Source organism: Camelus ferus, chromosome 10, assembly GCF_009834535.1.
Source record: "Camelus ferus isolate YT-003-E chromosome 10, BCGSAC_Cfer_1.0, whole genome shotgun sequence".
NCBI classification, from domain to species: Eukaryota; Metazoa; Chordata; class Mammalia; order Artiodactyla; family Camelidae; genus Camelus; species Camelus ferus.
The window spans coordinates 52,579,804-52,599,417 of NC_045705.1; the positions used below are offsets into that span (position 1 = coordinate 52,579,804).

At 38.8% G+C, this 19,614-nt stretch overlaps 1 protein-coding gene across 2 annotated transcripts in view; it reads right to left on the reverse strand.

The window, feature by feature from the left end:
• Positions 1–19,334, reverse strand: part of SWAP70 (switching B cell complex subunit SWAP70) — a 59,551-nt gene extending 40,217 nt beyond the window's left edge. The window contains exons 1-2 of one of the 2 annotated variants that reach the window (XM_006180833.2): positions 19,143–19,332; positions 1,718–1,858 (exon numbers count right to left, since the gene is read on the reverse strand). In XM_006180833.2, coding sequence (XP_006180895.1) covers positions 1,718–1,858; positions 19,143–19,241 — 240 coding nt within the window. In that variant the 5' untranslated portion in view covers positions 19,242–19,332. Of the gene's footprint in view, positions 1–1,717; positions 1,859–19,142 lie in introns of both variants that reach the window. The other variant, XM_032489039.1, reaches the window with a different exon arrangement.
• Positions 19,335–19,614: the final 280 nt, after the last annotated feature.

Sequence of the window (19,614 nt, forward strand, 5' to 3'; positions counted from 1 at the left end):
GGAAAATTTTTCTAAATAAAAAGAATTTCTTCACAAACAAAATAAAGACATATTTACTTATAATACAACTATAGAACACAAATGAGCTACCTGATCAATGAATAGAACAGCAGCCCCTAAAAGCTCCAGAAGATAGTACAGCATCATACTATGAAATTCTGAAATCTCACACATCAGCTTCTGTATAATTTGATTAAATCCTTTTATCATGATATAATTCACATACCATAAAATTCACCCCTAGTGGGTTTTAGTAAATTCACAAGGCTTTGCAACCATCATCACTATCTACCTCTAGAACATTTTCAGCACCCCAAAAAGAAATCCCAAACCCATCAACAGTCACTCACCATTCTCACTTCCCCTCAGCCTCTGGCAACTACTACTCTACTTTGTAATTCCATTTGCCTATTTTGGACATTTCACATAAATGGGACCATACAATATGTGGCTTTTGAGAGTTTGCTGATGGTGCGGTATCATTCTCTGCAATTTTTTCTAATTTAAAGCATGATCAAGGCAATGTTATCATCTCTGCAGGGAAAACACTTAAAAATATACATATATATATAACATATATACATAAGCAAATAAAAAGCAGAAAATTTATTGTGAAGCTGATATGGAATAATAGGTATAGGTACAAAGAATACTACCTAAATGAACACACTGTAATTTTGACAATCTTTGCTACAAAATTTCCGAAAAATATGTGATTTTTAAAAAGAATGTTGACCAACCACCAACTTAATTATTATGAATTTTAATTACTGTACTTTGCTATTATAAAAAGATACTTAACTATAAAAAGAATTTATACATATAAATAGCAATAAAATTTTTTTTAATTCATAGAAAAATATGTTAATTGTTATGGTATTTAGGTAATTACAAAATAGACTTTTTAAATGTACTTTATTTTTAATTTAAAAGTATTATCACAGTCACTTTATGAAAAGCATTTTTGAAATAAAACCAAAAATTTCATGCTTGGTGTTATAAATAAGCAAAGAATTCCCAACCCTTCACATGCATATATGCACATTCTTAGATTACTTTCATATTTAAACTAAAGATACATGATATGGAAAGATGACACTAAATGTACTAAATGTACCGTCAGTTTAGATTTTTTTTTAAAAGGACATTAAATTCAACACTTTAATATGTCAATTTTAAATTATCCAAACCAAGGGAGAAACTGAACCCGGCAGCAAATGCCAATAGGTTATATTTGGCTTCCAAACACATCATAGGTTTTTGCAGCATCTTTACTCATCCATACCCCAGAGGAAACACCCAAGCAGTACCTGGAAAAGTCTAGGATGAAAACTTTGCTTCATAAGACCTATATAGTAAAGATAATTAACATCCCATTTTACTTCATCATACCCATGCTTTAATAGTCATTGCTAGTACATGTGGAACCAGAATCTAAAAAGAAAAAAATCTCCCTGAGTAAAGACAGGTACAGATTAATATAAAATACAGTCCTTAATTTTAAAAAATAAGCCAAGTTATAAAAATATCAAACCAAGTTTTAGAAGGTGGTAGAGGAGAGGGAGAAGTAGTAAGCACTGTCATCAGTCTCTCATTCTTTCTTTCCCTTCTGATCTAATCTCATGATGCTTCACATCTAAACTCCTTAATGAACTCCCTATTAGGGGCTGTGGAAATGTGCAAACCAAACAACACAGTAACACAATCAGAATCATACCTTTTCCAAAATGAACTTGTTTAAATACGGCATGTAGCCCTGATTGGAGACAGGCCCCTCATCATCATCCCTGAAGTGCTCTTCAAGGGCAACAGGGTCATGTGGAACCTTCAGCACCGTGCACAGGTTATGGGAAAGGACCTACGGGGGAAAGAGAGTAGTTTAGAGGCATCCACTAACCAGCATGTGGCACCTTCACCATCCGAACACAAGCTCCTTGCCCTGGCAAGAGAAAGACAGAGAATAAACTAGCAAATATGGGGTGAGCACTGCTCAGCTGCCAGCTTCCCACCTGTTACCCACGAGTCTCTCATTCCCTCCCCAATTTTGGTTCACTTCAAACAAGTCTCTCTTACATGCCTACAATGAGCCGGACTCCATGTAAGATTTGTGACTATCAGACTCCTTGTAGTCTTCTATTAATTGGCCCACATTAGAAAGAAAAGGGGAGGAGAAAGAGCAAGAGAATGTGATCAACATTAAACTTCTCCCCAGAGTAGAGCAGAGCCAGTCAATCAGAGCTGTAAGAGGAAGAACTGGTAAGTACTGTGCAGCTGTAGCCGGGGGTTCTAGACAAGGTAGCTGACCTAGGCCACCACCACCTCTCTGGGCTTCAGTTTTCTCATTTGTTCAGTATAAAGGGCCGGGTTAATACACAAACATACCAAATGTTAATTAGTAATCTCTAAATGTCCAAATGTCTCTAAAATTCTATGATGCTAGGCTAAGCTTTCAGGATAACTATATGAGTATAAATATAAAAAGAGAAAGAAACCAAGGGCCCAGTTTAGAAATATGAAAAAAATCAATAGCAAAAATATCTCAGGAGTCACCAAAATGGTTGAAAATATTTTGTAGAAAATTTGCACTCTGGTCTTGCAATAATAAATGCATACTCTAACATACAGGTAGTTGAGTTGGCAGCTTGGACTATTTTAGTACTAATCTTGTTTCATATTAAATGAAAATTTAAAAATAAAACTTAAATCCCTTCCATTTCATTTGTGCATTCTAAACAGGTCAAATTACATAGCTAAGACTGTACTTCCTCTAACAAAGAATTGTATTAGATGCTAAATCCCAGGTTAAAATAGTCTCTATTTTTCTCAGAGCCACCCACTTAATCACTTAAGGAGTTACATTCAACTCAATGAACACTTTCAATTCCTTAAGCAGGTCACTTTTTTCTGCTTATATATATTTCAGTTAGGATTTTTTAAGATTAAAAAATTAATCTATAAAAAGAATATTTGCATATCTTCTTTCTATATTTGTTTTGTTTCTCAAAGCTTCATTATGTGGAGATCCTTTTCTACATGCTCTACTGGTTTTAAGGAAGTAAGTAAAGGAAAGGAAGTAAATTAACAAATGGTTATAAATGAAGTAATGAAGACTTTTATCAGCTCCACAAAGCAGTCTGTGTTTCTCAAGCAAACCCTCTATTTGCCAGTAGTAGAGCACATGAAAAGGGCACGGTGGAGCTTTTATTAAAGAATCTTGCACCACAGTCAGCAAAATCCTGAACAGATATTTCCTTTCTCTACTAACCTAGTAAAACCTACAGAGTAATTATCTACTCCCAAAGAGGTTTTGTGGGGATCAACTTAAAGAATGCAAAGTGCTTAAAAACTGTAACACACTACAAAATATAAGTTTTAGAGAAATAAAAAGCATATTCCTCAGATAAGGCTCAAAAGTCATTCCAGTTTTAAAATTACTTGGGGCTTTACCCAAGTAAAAATTCCCAACCACTGGCTAACTTATGGTACATCCATAAAACGTTAAGAACAATGAGCAACTCACTGTGTAGTGACATAAAAAGATCTCCAAGATAAATGAAGTGAAAATGTACCTAAGACTGTGTATAGCATGCCATCTTTTATGTAAAGGGAATAGGAAGGAAAAAATAAGAAACTCTAGAAGGATATGTAAGAAACTACACAGCAGGGGGGAAAACTAGTTTGATTGCAGACCAGGAGCAAAAGACAACTTTTCACTGTACTTCCCCTTTTTATTAAGTTTTGAAAAAAAGTTACCTATTAAAAAAAAAGGGCTACCTATTTTAAAAATTAAGTGTGTGTGTGTATGTGTGTGTGTGTGTGTATACACAGTGTGTGTGTGTATTTACACACATAAATAAATATAAACAAATATATAAAGATATATATTTATATATATAAATGGCCAGCTTAAGATCACATAGCTAAATCTATTTATCTTCAAAGTCTATACTTCTTCTTCTACATTAACCTACTCCCTAGAGATTATAAAAGGAAGACATATTCCACAGCAATATGCCATGATTAACAGACGAGTAAGATGTAAAAGCAACAAACGAGTTTAAAAAGAATAGTGTGTGCTACAGTAACTTCATAGATTAAGTGAAATGTAACCTGGGCCTTAAAATAAGGACAGCTTTTGGATAGGAAAAGGGCAATTGGAAGGCTTTCCAGATTGAGAAAAAACATGAGAAAAGTAACTGATTAACACAAAATCCTCAAAGCACAAAAAGGAGACACTAATCTCTCCCACACGCACCCCTTTCCTCTGCCTTTGGGTTTCATACATCCTCCAATTAAAGTCCTGGGAGCGGCCTTATTGATGCCATATTGTCATCCTTCTCATCTTATAGATGGTGACTACTGGCTCAAAGAGATTGAATTTCTTGACTAAGTTTACTTAGCAGAACTGAGACTAGAACTCAGGTTTTGTAATACCTGGTCATACACTCTCTAGTAATAAGGAACATTATGTTTCTGGTTTTCTAAAGTCAACAACATCTCTGTGTAGGGGCTTAGTTTGATTCAGCGATCTCACTGAAGATTTAGATTTGAACTCTAGACTTCAGCCTTGGACAATTAAACAGCACTTTTGTTAAACACAGGGATTACTGAATTCAGTGATAATTTTCTTAACCACCTTTATTTAGTTAAGCAAACTGTGAGGGAGGCAGTACATTATCACAAAGGACCCTGGAGGAGGAGACAAGACCTGAGTACCAACCCTGTTTACGTGGTCTGTTCCTGTTCAGTGGTTTGCCATTTACCCTTTTTAACTATTAGATATTTTGCTACTTACTCGCTTAGTCCCAGTATCCTCACTGCAAAATGAAGTGTTGTGGACTTGTCTCTAAATATAATACTTTTAAAGGCCAATCCTTAACTGTCAACCCAAACTCATTTCATGAATTCAGCAGAAAGAACTGCAATTTAAATCAGAAATTCAGCTTTTTTCATTGTTAGCAAGGCTCAGAATTGGGAAGTCTTCCCCAAACAAAATAACAAACTAAATAATACACAAATGAAAAGGTTTTGTAACTAAAAGAGAAAAACAAAAAAAAAACAAAAACTGTGTGCTTTTAAAACTGCAAAAAAAAAAAATATATATATATATATATAAAATCAGCAATGTTCATAAAAGCCTAGACAGTATCTCAGGTTTTTTTAAGTAAAAAGTAAAACATATAATGAACTCAAAATTCTGAAGGCCAGAATATAAACTAGTAACAAGTAAAAGCCCCATAAGCTCATACAGCAGTTCATGCTTTTTAGAGTAGACTCACGTCATCCATTAGTCGGTTTTAGTCTTGCCTCTGGGAGAGCAGATATTATTGCTATTTTACAGATGAAAAGTCTGAGTTAGAGATGAGGGGACATCCTCAAACCAGAGTTTTATGTGCAGTGAAACTAGGACTAGAACCCAAACCTTCTACTTTGGTGCCCTTTCCCTGCTGTGCCGCCTTCCCTGTCTTTCTGGAAAAAGAGAGCCCTGCCTATACAAAAGTGACTCTGGCCATGTGTGCATGTTGCTGCTAAGGTGCAGGGATGGACTGGTGTCCCCGCAGCCCCACCCGGTCAGTTCTCCAGCATCCAACAAGATGACTGGAGCTATTCAGCAGAGCCAAGATAAATCCAGTGTTGAAAAACCATATCGGCCTCGAAATTTGGGATCACTCTCTCCTTGGGAGCCCTCATCTCCCAGCACACGCCTTTGGGGGAAAGTATTCCAAGAGGCACTAGCCTCGTCTCCAGACAAGGAAGCTGGAAAGTAGATGAAAACAAAAGCAATCAGGAGGAAGGAAGATTACAAGTTCTTGACTTGTAAAAGGACTGCCCCCAAATCACTCTAATCAGAGTTTGCAAGTTTCTTGAGAAAGTTGAGTTTATCCGACTTCGAATGCCTGCCCCTCCATAGGCCATTCTTTTAGCGCCCACATAATTGCTAAGCAACTTTGCTCTCATTCCCCGATTCGAAGAATAAACAATTGTTACTAAAATAAAAGATCCATATCCATGCCAGACCCTCATCTCTCCAGTTCCTCCAGAGCTGTCTGCTAGTGCCTCTGCATGGCCCTGGCCGACAAGAAATGACTAGCCGCTCGTGTGGTTTGTTCCTGTTCAGTGGTTTGCCATTTAACCTTTTTTGCATTCTGCTCCAACTAGCATGAAAAGAAGTCAAGGATGATGAACGGCCAGACGGTGTTTTAACACATGTGAGAGCATAATGTTCACCCTCCTCCCTCCCAAAGATGTAGAGATTACAAAGGTTCTCTGAAATGAGCCCCCCAGTCACACAGTTTCCCTTTACAGGATGTGCGTAATGGGCAAAATTCAACACTAAGAAAAAGGGGGGGGGATCTCTATTTCAACAAACTTATCTGAACCAACACAATTATAGAACTGTAATTCATAATGGGCACTCTTTTTTTTAAATGTGAAAATTCCTGTCTGATTTATAAAATTGCAAGCGAATGGTGAATTACCAGAAAACTCTTCCTAACAATGAGCCAGAATGACCAATTTCCTACTAGTGCTATGCCCTGCCTCAAGATATTGTCTTAATGGAAGTCCCACCCCTTAACACATGGACTCATTTTCCCCTTCCCCGACAACATCCTTTTGTCCTGCTTGTCAATGCCTAAGGCTGGCTTGCTTTCTCTTAAATTATCTTTATTATACTCAGCCTCAGAAGTCTCAGAGTCATCTTTGACTTAGTCCTAGAATGCAATCAATCACCATCCTAGACATTTTTACCAAATTAATCTTCAAGGGCTACTTACCTCACGTTATCACCTTTTCTGAAAGTCATCAAGTCTACAGAAGTAAAAACCAAGGAGGCATCTGAGCTCCATATTTAAGTCGCTTGTCAAGCCAGCCCCACTTTACCTTCCTATCCTTATTTTTTCCTAACCTTCTGCACCAACTGTACAAATCTAGCCAAACAAGTGTACTCACTGCACTCCAAACAAGCCCTGTGCCACCCACCTGCCTCCTTCAGGCCTCTGCTCCAACCACACCTGCACCTCCATTTCTACTGAACGTAAATGCCATCCCTTTCTGACACCTCCACCACCCAAAAGCAAGATGGCCTTTCCCACTCTGCCTTTCCCAAGCACTCTGTATTTCTTATTTTACACGACCAAACGTGATTTTTTTCTCTCCCACAGGACTGTACATTTCTGAAGGAAAGGCCCATATCTTACCTACCTCTGCATTCCCACAGCACCTGGCATGCTACTCAGAATGCAGAAGGCTTTCAATAAATGCTGAACAAATTCTTTCTAAAAATTCTCTTTTCACAGTAAAACCATAATACTTTAATAATGACAACAATCTTAAGAAACACCCTACCTCTATCTCCTTACTTTATATATATAAAAATACTGGGGCCTAAGACTTACCTAAGTCACACACTGATTAGTAAAAAAATCAGAAACAAGAACCCAAGTCTCCTAAGTGCCTCTCCCACAACGATGCCATGTGCTGGAAACATTCCCTCTGCCCAGTCACATCCTTCAAGACTGGGTCACTCTTCATAAACGCTAGGAAACCTTCACTGCCCCTCTGTCCCCTGAACCCCTACTCAGCACTTAAGTACTTTCTGTTCCATATGCTAGTAATACCTCAGATACGTAACTGCAGCTCAGAGAGGGAGGAAACCCTGCCTAACATTTTTCTTGTCCTTCACAGTGACCAGCACAGGCTAAGGGAGGGCTCAGCAGGAGCATAACACTTACGGACACATTCAGGTAGGACATCTAGCTTGAAACCACCTGTTGTGATGTTGTCCACAGATGCCACTAAACTACAGTTACATGCCCTGGATTACATTCTAAATAAACCAACTTTAATAAGTTATTTCGAATAATTCACTAATTTAGCCCTCTTCAGGAATCAAACAGAATACACTGGTAAATTTGACCACATAAAAATTACTAAATTTCCCTTTAAAAAGAGACATCATAACGAAACAAAATAGGCTAAAGCTCCAATATTCAAATTACTCTTAGAAATTAAGCAAAAGATGAACACCCAATTTAAAAATGGACAACAGAGATGAATAGGAAATTGACAAACTAATGACTAATAAATATAGGAGAAGCTGCCTAATCTCACTAGTAATCAACACAGTGCACACTAAAAGAGCTATTACTTTTTGCCTGAGAAAGAACACTTGGTGTTAGAGCAGACATGGAATAAAGACTGCCAATTCCCAACACTGCAGAGGGTACAGAGCAGATTTTTCTCCATCACTAGTGACATTTTGGGCCAGGTAACTCTTTGTTTGGGGAGCAGAGAGAGGTGAGCTATGCATTATATTTAGCAGCATCCCTGGCTGAAAACATCAGAACATCTCAAATATCTGTGAATAGGAAAATGGTTAAATAAAGCATGATTCACCAACACAGTGAAATAGCTCATAGCCATCAGAAAGGATGGTGTCTGCATGTATGTGTACTGATAAGGAAACATGACCTTAACACACTTTAATAGGTTACAAAGGCATATGAAATAGGATTCCATTTATATAAAAGGATATATATGTATCCTTTATGCACACATATGCACATGGGTGTATGCATGTGTATGCACGTAGGGAGCAAGGGAGACAGGGAGAGAGAGAGAAAGATGTTAGAAAGATAATCATTGCAAAGTTAAGTGCATCTGCCTTTGGTGGTAGAATTTCGAGTGCGTTTACTTTTGCCTCTATACTTTAAAGTACTGTTTGAATATTCTATGTACTGTCTTCATAATCAGAAAATGCAAAGCTTTTATATTTACAGAAAATTTAAAAATTAAGTACGTCTGGAGGTTCCAGCTTGAGAGCACCAATGACATTATAAAACATGAAGAGATCATTATAGGACTATAAGGTTGATGAAACTCATTTGAGTCATCCACAAAGAACTATGCTTTACCATGCCTCTTGAAGAAGCCACACTATGTGCAACAAAGTCTCTTGATCTGAGACAGCCTCCTTAGATTCCAGCTCCCACTGGACCACAGCATAAACAAATGTCTTTAAGACATGAATCACTTATAAGAGATTTAATTCCAGTAAGCTGTATCTACTTCTCCCACTACTCTGTCAGTTCCTTAAAGACAGGGTCTGTATTCTATCCATCTTGTAATAACAAAACCTAATAAAGTGTCAAGGAGAGAGTGCCTGATGTCAACAAATGTTTACTAAATGAGTTCCAATTAAGAACTTTCTTTCTTTTTTGTGTTTTTTGTTGTTTTTTGTTTGTTTGTTTAGTTTCACTTAGTTTGCTTCTCCATCATCTTTATCTAGATGTGGATCTTCTAATACATTTCACTATACTACCAGTATATTCTTTCCAGAAAGAATTTTTGTTTAATTGGAATCTCTAACTCGGAGCATTTTTAAAGAAAAGAAACAATGCCTCCATTAGTTACTAACACCACCAGAACTAGCAGGCATAACTCACCTGACCTGAGATCCAGTAAAGCAGTCCAGTTCCTCAAAATTCCAGCAAAGATTTTTGAGGAAAGGACTCCATAGGAATCAACAAGTGTATGAGAGAGAAAAGAGAGAAATAAGGTACTTGAATTTAGTACACTCTTCAAGAGGAGACCTGAAGCCACAGTGTACACCCAAGTGATGACAAAGATCACAAATCTGCTGCCCCATCTTCGGACCACTCTGTCCCCTTCTGGTCACTATAACATGGCTACTTTCTATTCCTATCAATCTCATGAAATTACCTTTTCAAAAAAATTCTGTGGCAGACACAGAGCTGTACCACTCAAGAAAGGAACTGCTGCCCAGCTACAAGGAGTGTGGTTAGCTGAGCGCCTCCAGCTATTAGCAACTTCAGAGTCCACCTCAGTCAATGACTGAGCAAGGTGGTGGGACCCTTTCTCCCCAAAGTGGGTGTCCTCTCACAGGCCATCTTTGCTCCAGAGCTCCCAGTTTTGTCAAGTTCACATCATGGCTCGACTGCTCCTTTTCCCAATCCTGCTGCCTCTCCCTTTTCTTCCCCCATAAGTGTTTTGCCCCAAGAACCCTCCTGCACTCCCAGCTCTGTCTCAGCATCTGCTTCCTGGAGAACCCAATCTGGGACAGATACCTCCTAAACAAGTCACTCTGCCAAGTCTCTGGCCCTTGACAGTCTGGATCATCCCCTCCTAAGATGTTTTTGGTCCTGTGGCATACTATTTTCTAAATTCTACAAAGAATTTGTAGATGGGATCACCTCCCTTACCCTTCATTCTCTCAATCTGGACATTTTCCAAAACCCAATTTTTAGCCCTGAGTTCTTTCCCCTTTTTCTCTCCTTAAAAAATGCTTTAATTCTGACAACATTAAGTCACCTCTTCTTTAATGACTCTCAGATCGCTTTCTGGTCTCGATCTCTCAACTGAGCTCTGGTTTATGTCACTAACTAAGATTAAAGATTTCTATGCTCAATGTGCCTCACATTCAAAAATATCCAAAGGAGAATTCATCACCTTTCCCCTCAAAACAGGTTTTCTACTCTGACTGTGGTACCACCATTCCCTTAACAACAAAATTACAGACTTTCCTCTTCTTGTACTTTTTTAAACTTATAGTTTGTCCTATTTCTAGATCTAAGTCAGTCCCGCCAATGCCAATTCCTCTCTCCACTGAGTGAGCATCTGCCGGCTTACGTCTAAACAGAGAATGTGGGGGCTGACAACCAGGACTCCCTACCCTCAGCAGCAGGTCCCACTCTCCCTTCTGAGACCCTAACAAAGAGCTGCTGTATACTGAGTGGTTATTATACTCACCAGGATACGACCATTGTAAACACATTAGGCTAAAAAAAGTTAAATTAGAAAGCTAAGCCTCGAAGATCTCATCTGCTACTCTACATTTTGCAAATGAGGAAAATGAATCCAGCAAGGAGAAGGAACTTCCCAGAGCACACAAATCACAGAGCACAAACAAGTCTCCTGACCTCCTAACCAGTGCTCTCTCTCCCGACACTTCCTCTTGTTCCTCCCAGGGATTTAGCCTCCAAATCTTTTATCACAGATGTTCTTATAAAGGAGTTTCACACATTCCTTAAGATCAGTGACAAATGTCTATTCTTCTAGAAGCATTCTCTGACCTGACTCCTCCAATCCTCACCACAGGCTAGGTAGGTTCCCTTCTTCTGTGTTCTCCGGGGCCATGTACCTTCTTTTTCTCAATGAATTTGAATTTTCAATTTGCTCCATGAAGGTAGGGAGCATATCAGGTTTGATTCCCACTGCCACCATCCCAGTCCAGCACTCAGTGATTTTCATAGCAGCCCCACCGACTGGTCTCCCCATCTCCAGCTTCTCACCTCTGACTGTCACACCCACATCATCAGAATAATCTTAAAACTCTACTTTTGTCATAATATCTACCCAAAATGTTTTAATAACTTCCCCTCTTTACAGGATCTGTTCTAAAGTACTCGTCCTAACATAGTCAATTAAAAAATGTATTTGTTCTATTCTATTCTGTGCAAGAACAAAACCATCTAAAATGTAACCCCATCTCCCTTGAAAACTTAATTTTCCAATATGCCTCAAAACAAAAATTCTTTTCCACCCAGAGTAAGTTTTGGCTCTTGCTCTTGTCTACAGTTGTCACCACCTTACCTGTCATCTTCCGTGACTCTGCTGCACAAGATCTGCCTCATTCCCTCCAGAAGCAGCTGATGTTCCAATCTCCACCAAGAAACTTTTCTGATCTACAACTGTCTGCATCTTTTTCTCTATTTCCTTTAAACTTCTACAGCAGCTTCATCCAATAAAAATTTAATGCTAACTACATATAGAATTAAGTTTTTAATAGCCACATTTTTAAAAAGTAAAGGGAAATGAGCAAAATTAATTTTACTAATATATCCAAAATACTTAACTTCAACATGTAATCAATATTTTTAAATTATTTTAAAGAGATCTCTTACATTCTTTTCTTGTACTAAGTCTCTGAAATCTAGTGTATATTTTATACTTACAGCACATCTCAATTTGGACTAGCCACTTTTCAATGCTCAATAGCCAAATGTGGCTGAAGGCTAATGTACTCAACAGCATGGCCTATGGCACTCATTTCCCATACTTTCTAGAACTTTCTTACATGTTATCTTGTTGTAGTCATTTCATGTATTATCTTCTTTACTAAGGTAAGGGACAATGTTGTATATTTTTCACTTCCCCAGCGTCCCTAACAAAGGGTACAGATTAAAACCTTCAAATTTATATACTGTTTTGTAGATCAATTTTTTTCAACATCAGTGTTTGGTAAGAAATAGGTAGCTAGTAAATGTTCTACAGTCACACATAAAGGTTGTGACCTGCATCTATTCAAACATGTATGTTGTTAAAATGTCTTATTCCCATTTAACAGATAATCTTAAAATACAAGAAGCAAAGCAAATTCCTTAAAGTCACCCAGGTGAAGAACTTCAGAATTCCAACCTTGTTCGATCAACTAACAATCTAGTGTCCCATTACAAAACAACATTTTCTCAAATCACCACTGAAGAAGAGTTGAGAGTGGAGTCAGCTGCCCACCAGCTCATGCTCTCAACTCCAGTGTAACAGCACTTGGCTGAGACATCCAACATCCTGTGAACTAAAAGGACTGATGGGGATGTGCTGTCTGGTAAGGCAGATAGTGCTTCATCCTCCCAGAGCTGCCTATCCAGTGAAATATTATACCTTCAACACTGCCCATCTGACCAGGACAACCTTCATCCTAATTGCTGTCACTTCGGGTTGGTATTCCATGGCCACATATTACACTCTCCTGGAGGTTGTAAAGCTAATTATTCCTGAAGAAGCAAAAGGTAGAGAAGGCACACAGGAGTCTGAAGATGAAAAAATTAGTTTTTCCAATATTTCAGAAATCTCTTCCAAATTGTCAGATCTCCTTATATGAAATTCAATCATATGCAGATTTACTCCTAAATACTTTTTCACAATTAAACAATTAATTGATTGCTGAGAACTGCAGGTTCAAGTGGACACAGATTGAGGGGGAAAAAAAAGAAGGAATCCAAAGGTAGAATGAGAAAAAGCAAATAACACAGAAAGCAGAGCAGAAAAACAGATTTATGAAATGAAGCCTTGGAGAACGTAAAAGGAAGCTGAGGCAAAGGCCTACCTGAGACTTATGTTGCAGGAAGGGACCAGGGACACATGTAAGAGGAACTGAGGAAGCAAGTCAGAGTACCTACAGTTCCAAAGTGTTAATAATCACTGAGGGGATTATAATAACCCTCCTGTTGCGGGGGATGGGAAATACCAACTCTCTGAGGGCAAAATGAGTAAGTGAGCAAAGGTCACTCAAAGCCTCTTCTGTCTCTAGCTTCCAGCTACTATGTACCTCTGGGACTGCAGTAAGACCCCAAAGGAAATATAAAACGGGGACCAGGAAGGTAAAGAGCCTCTGAGTCATAAGATTAGAAATGCACTGGCTATTAAGATGTTAGGCCCCACACACCAAAGTGCCTCACAGATTGCATATTATCTTCAATAAAGCAAAAGTTAACATGTATTTCAAAAAAAAACCAAAACCTTCCAAGCTACCTCACTGAAAAGTTTCTAGCAAGTAAGAAATGGGAAAAGAAATGATCCGGAATCCATTATTATCATTTTAGGATTTTTAAATGTCTCTTATATGCTCTTTATTTGGAGAGTTGTCTTTACTGTTGTATTCTGCTGAAATATAAAAAATATTTACAAAGACTTTCACAGGCTCACTCATGAGTCATGCTTTTTTAATTAGACTTTTAGAACAGAAATAACTTTAACCACAAGGGCTAACAGAAACATAACACCAAAGATTAGGGAGGGAATACTATACATGCCAAGTTCACAAGAATTAACCAAATCTTTTACATTGTGTTTCAAACAATAAAAGCCTTTTACTGCAACTTACTTCCTTCATATTTTCAACAGACCACTGATCTGGCTCAATTACTTTTGTAACTAGCAAGGTTAAAAATTTTTGAGGCTAAATGCCTACATGAAAACAGAACACACGACATTATTCACAAGATATGCAAACCAACTGCAAGTGCAAAAAGTAAAAAACATTCAGTTGAAAATCTATCATTGAGAAATGAATAAAGATTCAAACCACTCATGTTGTTCCTCAAAATGTTTTATTTAGATCCTCACTAGTTGTAAGCTCTTTACTTCAAAAGGGCACAATTTAAAACAAAACAAAATAAAACCTGTGTTTCTAAAAACAGGATAAAAGTGAAGCCAATAAGTTTATTTCAAGACATTTCCAGCACTGACGTGTAATTCAAACTGCAACCATAATTGTAAAGTTATAACAGAGGTTCCAAAAATATCAGTAGATTTTGCTATATTTAAGAAGACAATACTTAATATAATAATAAGAGCATTAACTTTAAGGTGCATTTTTATTTTTTATAAAATGAGGAACAATGGTTACCTCCAGGGCAGGTAACTAGTGTGGGCCAGGGCTTGGAGGAAACTTACTTTTCACTTGTGTAAATGCCCTTTTGAATTTTATGAATTTTATACCATGTGTATATATGAACTATTTTAAAAGTTTCTTTTTGATGTACATTTGTTTAAATGACAGGCTTCATCGTTTCACCTTCTTGGAATTGCATGTATTTCTGGAGATTTCGTATCTTTCTGCAAGACCACTGAAATTCCAAATAATATGAAAATAATTTTTAAGTATCAGTAGAGAAGAAAACAATTTTTGCCTCTCCTTCAAATAATATGCCCAATACCTATTTCCCTTAAGACTTTCGCAAATTTACACCACAATACTTGTTTCAGATGGCATATTAATAAAGTTTCCTAAAATATAGAATCCACACAAATGTCCCTCATTAAAAATTAAAGACAAAATTTTTTCACCGAAGAAAAAATTGGTAAAAAAATTTCTAACATTAAGCTCAATGATATTCACTCAGCCACCTATATGGCATGTACATAGCACCTTCCTATAGATATAATGAAAAGTTTCCATCAAAATCTCAGTAGCTTTTTATCGCCCATCAGTTATCATAGAGTATACTAAAATTGCATTCAAAATGAATATAGTCTCAAACTATAAAGTATGTCCTAAGGAAGTACTATTCATGAATCCAAGTTTAAAAGCAAGTAAAGAATGTGTTTCTGAAGATCTCTTTCCCCACCATTAGCCTATTGCTATCTACTTCAGCAGCTAAAAAGTAGATTTTAACACAACTAGAAAAAGCTTAACTTAAAACAATAACTTAGTTTAGTATCCCTCTGTATTCCAGCCTGAAAAACAGAGTCACAGCAAATCCATATGACAACTAAAAAAATGAGATACCGTCTAACAATCCAATTACAAATTAAACTAATATAGCTGATGACTTGTATGGGGATGCACGACTGAGTGTGGGTGTGAAAACTTGTCCAGCTGCAACTCAGGTGGGGAGCCAGAAAGGCCACAACTGGAGCCAAAGAGACAGAGGTCCCCTGGAGAGGGTGAACAGATTGCCAGGAAGAAGCCCAAGGAGATTACAGGGAATGTAGGAGGAAGAGGGGAAAAAATCAAGGTCAGGAAAGTGAGACAGAGGTGCTTCTCTGTTTTTTGGAGGGCATGAAAGGGAAGGTACTTTGATGAAGATCAGATATTGACCTGCAATGACCTCATGCCCAATTGTTTTAACAAGGAAACATCACTGTGACTAGAGGACAACTCTTTTCATAACATTCCTATTTCTATTAAAAACCACATCCTTAGTTGAAATTTGAGAGATTTCTGACTTTGTCCTTTCCATTTCTCTTCACACCCAATGATGGGTTGAAGTGTGTGGACAGCAAAGTTTCTTTCTCCTCCTTCCACCATCACTCCCCTTTGCTCCATACCCCCACCCCCTCCTTTGCTCATCCTCACCACCTCCAGCCCTCCATTACTTCTCCTCTGAGCTATTTCAATGGTTTCCTAATTCTAATCTGCTCAATCTGTTCCAATCCACTACATATGCCACTACCTAAGTGACTCCCTAAAGTGCAATTCTGATCATGGCCTATCAGTCCTCAGAAAACTTAAAGGTCCAATGGCATCTATTTAACTACCTTGGCCTCAAAGCCCTTGATGCATCAACCCCAGTCTAATTCTACAGCTTTATCACTAGCAATAACTCCTTCTTAACATACACACCATACTCATATGCTACACACCAATCAAAATAAGTTACACAGAAGTCCCTATAAATACCTGATTAATTCCTGTCACCTACAATAGTTCACAGGGATCCTGTAGAGATAAAAGCAGTCAACAAATATCCATTCAAAGGAAGAATGAATGAATAAATGAATAGAATGGGTTTAATCCTCCCCCATTTCTACATAATCATATCCTAGCTTTCTTCAGAGGTCATTTCAAGTTTTTTCATGAAGTAATTACAACAGTAAAAAGTACTGGTCTCTTCCTCTAAAATCTCATGGCCTCTTATCTTCTATCACATTCAACATCTTCTACCCAATAGTATTTCTGTACTTCTTATCTCAACCACCAGACCTTACATTTTTTAAGGCTAGGGTAATTGTCTGAGTAATATAATCTCTATATATACACAGAGAGAGAGAGAGAGATTAAGAGATAGACTTCCCTAATGGTTGCTATTCTTTTAGTTTGCCTACCAAAATTTAACTCTTTGAAGGCAAAAATGTATTTCTTTTTTCCTCACCTTTACTACTGTATCACCCTTAGAATTAGGCACAGTATCCAACACATGAATTGTCACCATTCACTGTGTCGAAAATTGTGAAGGTAATTCCATAAGACAAGTGTCAAAAGTATTTTAGAATGCCCATATAGTTTTCCAAAGTGACAAATTTTAACCTCATTTTGGATATGTAATTTTTAGTCTGCTATTTAATAAGCCAATCAAATGATATTTCCTCCAAGGAGATATTACCTCTTAAGAGTGTAAAAATACTAATCTTTTTATGAAATTAGCATGGTACATTACACAGAATATACACAAAAAGTTATTTATGAACGAATGAACGAATGAACAAATAAAGGCAAAAACTCTACTCCTAGCCAATGGATCAATGAACATTGAACTTGAGGGTCAAAACTCCCAGAAGGAGACAACTAAATAGAAACTTCTAAATATTTCCAATTTCAGAAGCACTGGCAAGATGAACAGAATGAAATCAACCCCAAAATCTCTCAGTTAAGCAGACAAAAGAGATAAAACACAACTGCACATTTGTATTATCAACATCTTGTGGATGAAAGCCATGAACCAGAATTTAATACTTCCTGCCAAGCTTGCAGTCAAGTATCCTCTGGACACTTTTTCTTTAAGCAGCCACAAAGACGATTTTGAATGTTGCATAACAAAAGTAATAGAAAATAATTCGTTTCTGCCATCAATTGAAAGAGAAAAAAAGTAGAATAACAAACAGAAACCAAGTAGTACAATGGTAGCACTAAATCTAACCATATCAATAACTAAATGTAACTGATCTAAACACACCAATTAAAAAATAGATGGTCACAATGGATTAAAAAAAAATAAGACCCAATTACAAGTTATCTTCAAGAAACTCACTTTGAATATAAAGGTATAGGTAAATTAAAAGTAAAAACAGTAAAGAGTAAAATGCAGCTCTATTTATAATCATTCAAAAGTGGAAATAACACAAATATTCTTCCAGGGTGAATGGATTAACTATGGTACATCTATTCAATGGAGTATTACTTAGCATTAAAAAGAATTACTGACACACACAACAACATGGATGAATCTCAAAGGCATTATGATGAGTAAAAGATGCCAGTGTCAAAGGATCCATACTGTAAGACTCCATTTTTTTATGACATTGTGGAGAAAACAGAACTATAGCAATTCAGAACATTTCACTGATTGTCAGCAGTTGAGGAAGAGGGGGAAGCACGAGGGAACTTTTGGCGATGATGGAACTGATGGACCCTTGATTTTGGTATTAGTTATACAGATGTATATGTTAAAACTCATAGAACCATCCACTAAAAAAGTCAATGGTACTGTATGTTAATTTTAAAAATAAAGTCAAATAAAGATTAAGTGGATGATCTCCATGGATCATTCCAGACTATGATTTTATGAATGAGAAAAAGAGGAGGAGGGTAAAAGGAAGACAGGCAGAATGCTAAGTCCTCCTGTCATAAAAGCCACTGGTCATAAGAACCTCCTGATTACTGTACAAAACATACAAAGCAAACTCAATCTTCAGAAATTCATTCTCAGAGGAGGCTAAGAAAACCAGACATTCAGATCCAAAACGTGTATATTTTAAAATGCCTATGAATGGCTCTTCTTGTCTGTTTCCGTATTTTACACTTTCAAGAAGCGGCCAATTTCTCCTGGCTAAGTGCCACTTGCTCTGCTTGGGGTTACTCAATTTATAAGCATTTCTTTATTTATACCTTATAGTCTCACTTAATGACGGGGTCTCTGGCAGTCACAATGAAGACTGCAAAGGCAGTTGCTTTTACAGGGTGCCAGAAAGATCAGAGTTCCTCACCCGGAACTAAGGTTCCTGTGAGACAAGGCACACCCTTGACTCGTTCCAGACCTGAGGACGCCAGGTCTTCCTCACTAGTCGGAAAGCATGCCCCACCGCCAAAGCACCCCAAAGGAGGAGGCCTCTGGGGACCAGGCTCTGGGGCACTTCTCTCTTCTCAGGCCTGTCTGGCTCCCTGGGGTGCAGCTGGCCGTTCTGAGGACTGCCCCGGTGCAGAGAGTGCGCCTTAGAAGGCTCTGCACAGTCACCTTGGGCAAGTTCCTTTCTCTCCCAGAGTAAGGAGGAAACTCCGGATAAGTTTCCTAAGGGAGCTTCCCACCGCCCTCTCCGAGTCTGAAACTTTCTGGGCCTCGAGCACCAACAGGGAGCCTGGCTCGCCCCTCACAGCCCTCACCGCCGCCGTCCCTTGCTCATGCGGAGCCTTGAGAGGACTAGCGCACGGTCCCGAAATCAAGAGGGAGGCAAAAAAGTGCCAAATCCGGGTCTCTGGCCCCTCCATCCCCGAGCAGGCCGCCCCGCCGCATTCCGGCCCGCCACTCCCTGTGGTCCCCGCCCGCCTGTCCGTTTCCAGCCGTGGTTAGTTGAGCGCGCGCCGGAGAGGACCGAGTTGGGGGCTGGGACGGGGGAGCGCCCACCTTGAGCTGGGACTTGGAGACCTTGCCGCTGTGGTCCAGGTCGAGCGCGGTGAAGGCGTGCCAGATGGCTTTAAGCAGCTCGTCCTTCAAGCCCCCCATGGCCACGGCCCTGCTATCCCGACTGCCGCCACTGCCCCACCAGCTACTCCGCGCGTCTGACACCCCTCGACCTCTATCGCCACCGCCCGCTGCGCCGTCACCTGACCGCGGCAGGCCCCGCCCCCTCCAGGCCCCGCCCACTGGGCGCCCGCTGGGAAGCTCGCTCCGTGGCTGCAGCGCGGGGTCGGGTGCTCTGCAACTCCCTTCTGGTGGGAATGCCAGGTCTTCTTTCCCGGGTAGGACGGCAAGGGCCACCACTCATCCCCCTAGTTCTCCCCAGACCAGCTCGGGCCATTTTCGGTGTTCGCATGCCCCCCAAACAAGAGCCCCTATCCCGAGGAAAACTGTGAGAGTCGGGGTGAGCAGAAGTCCC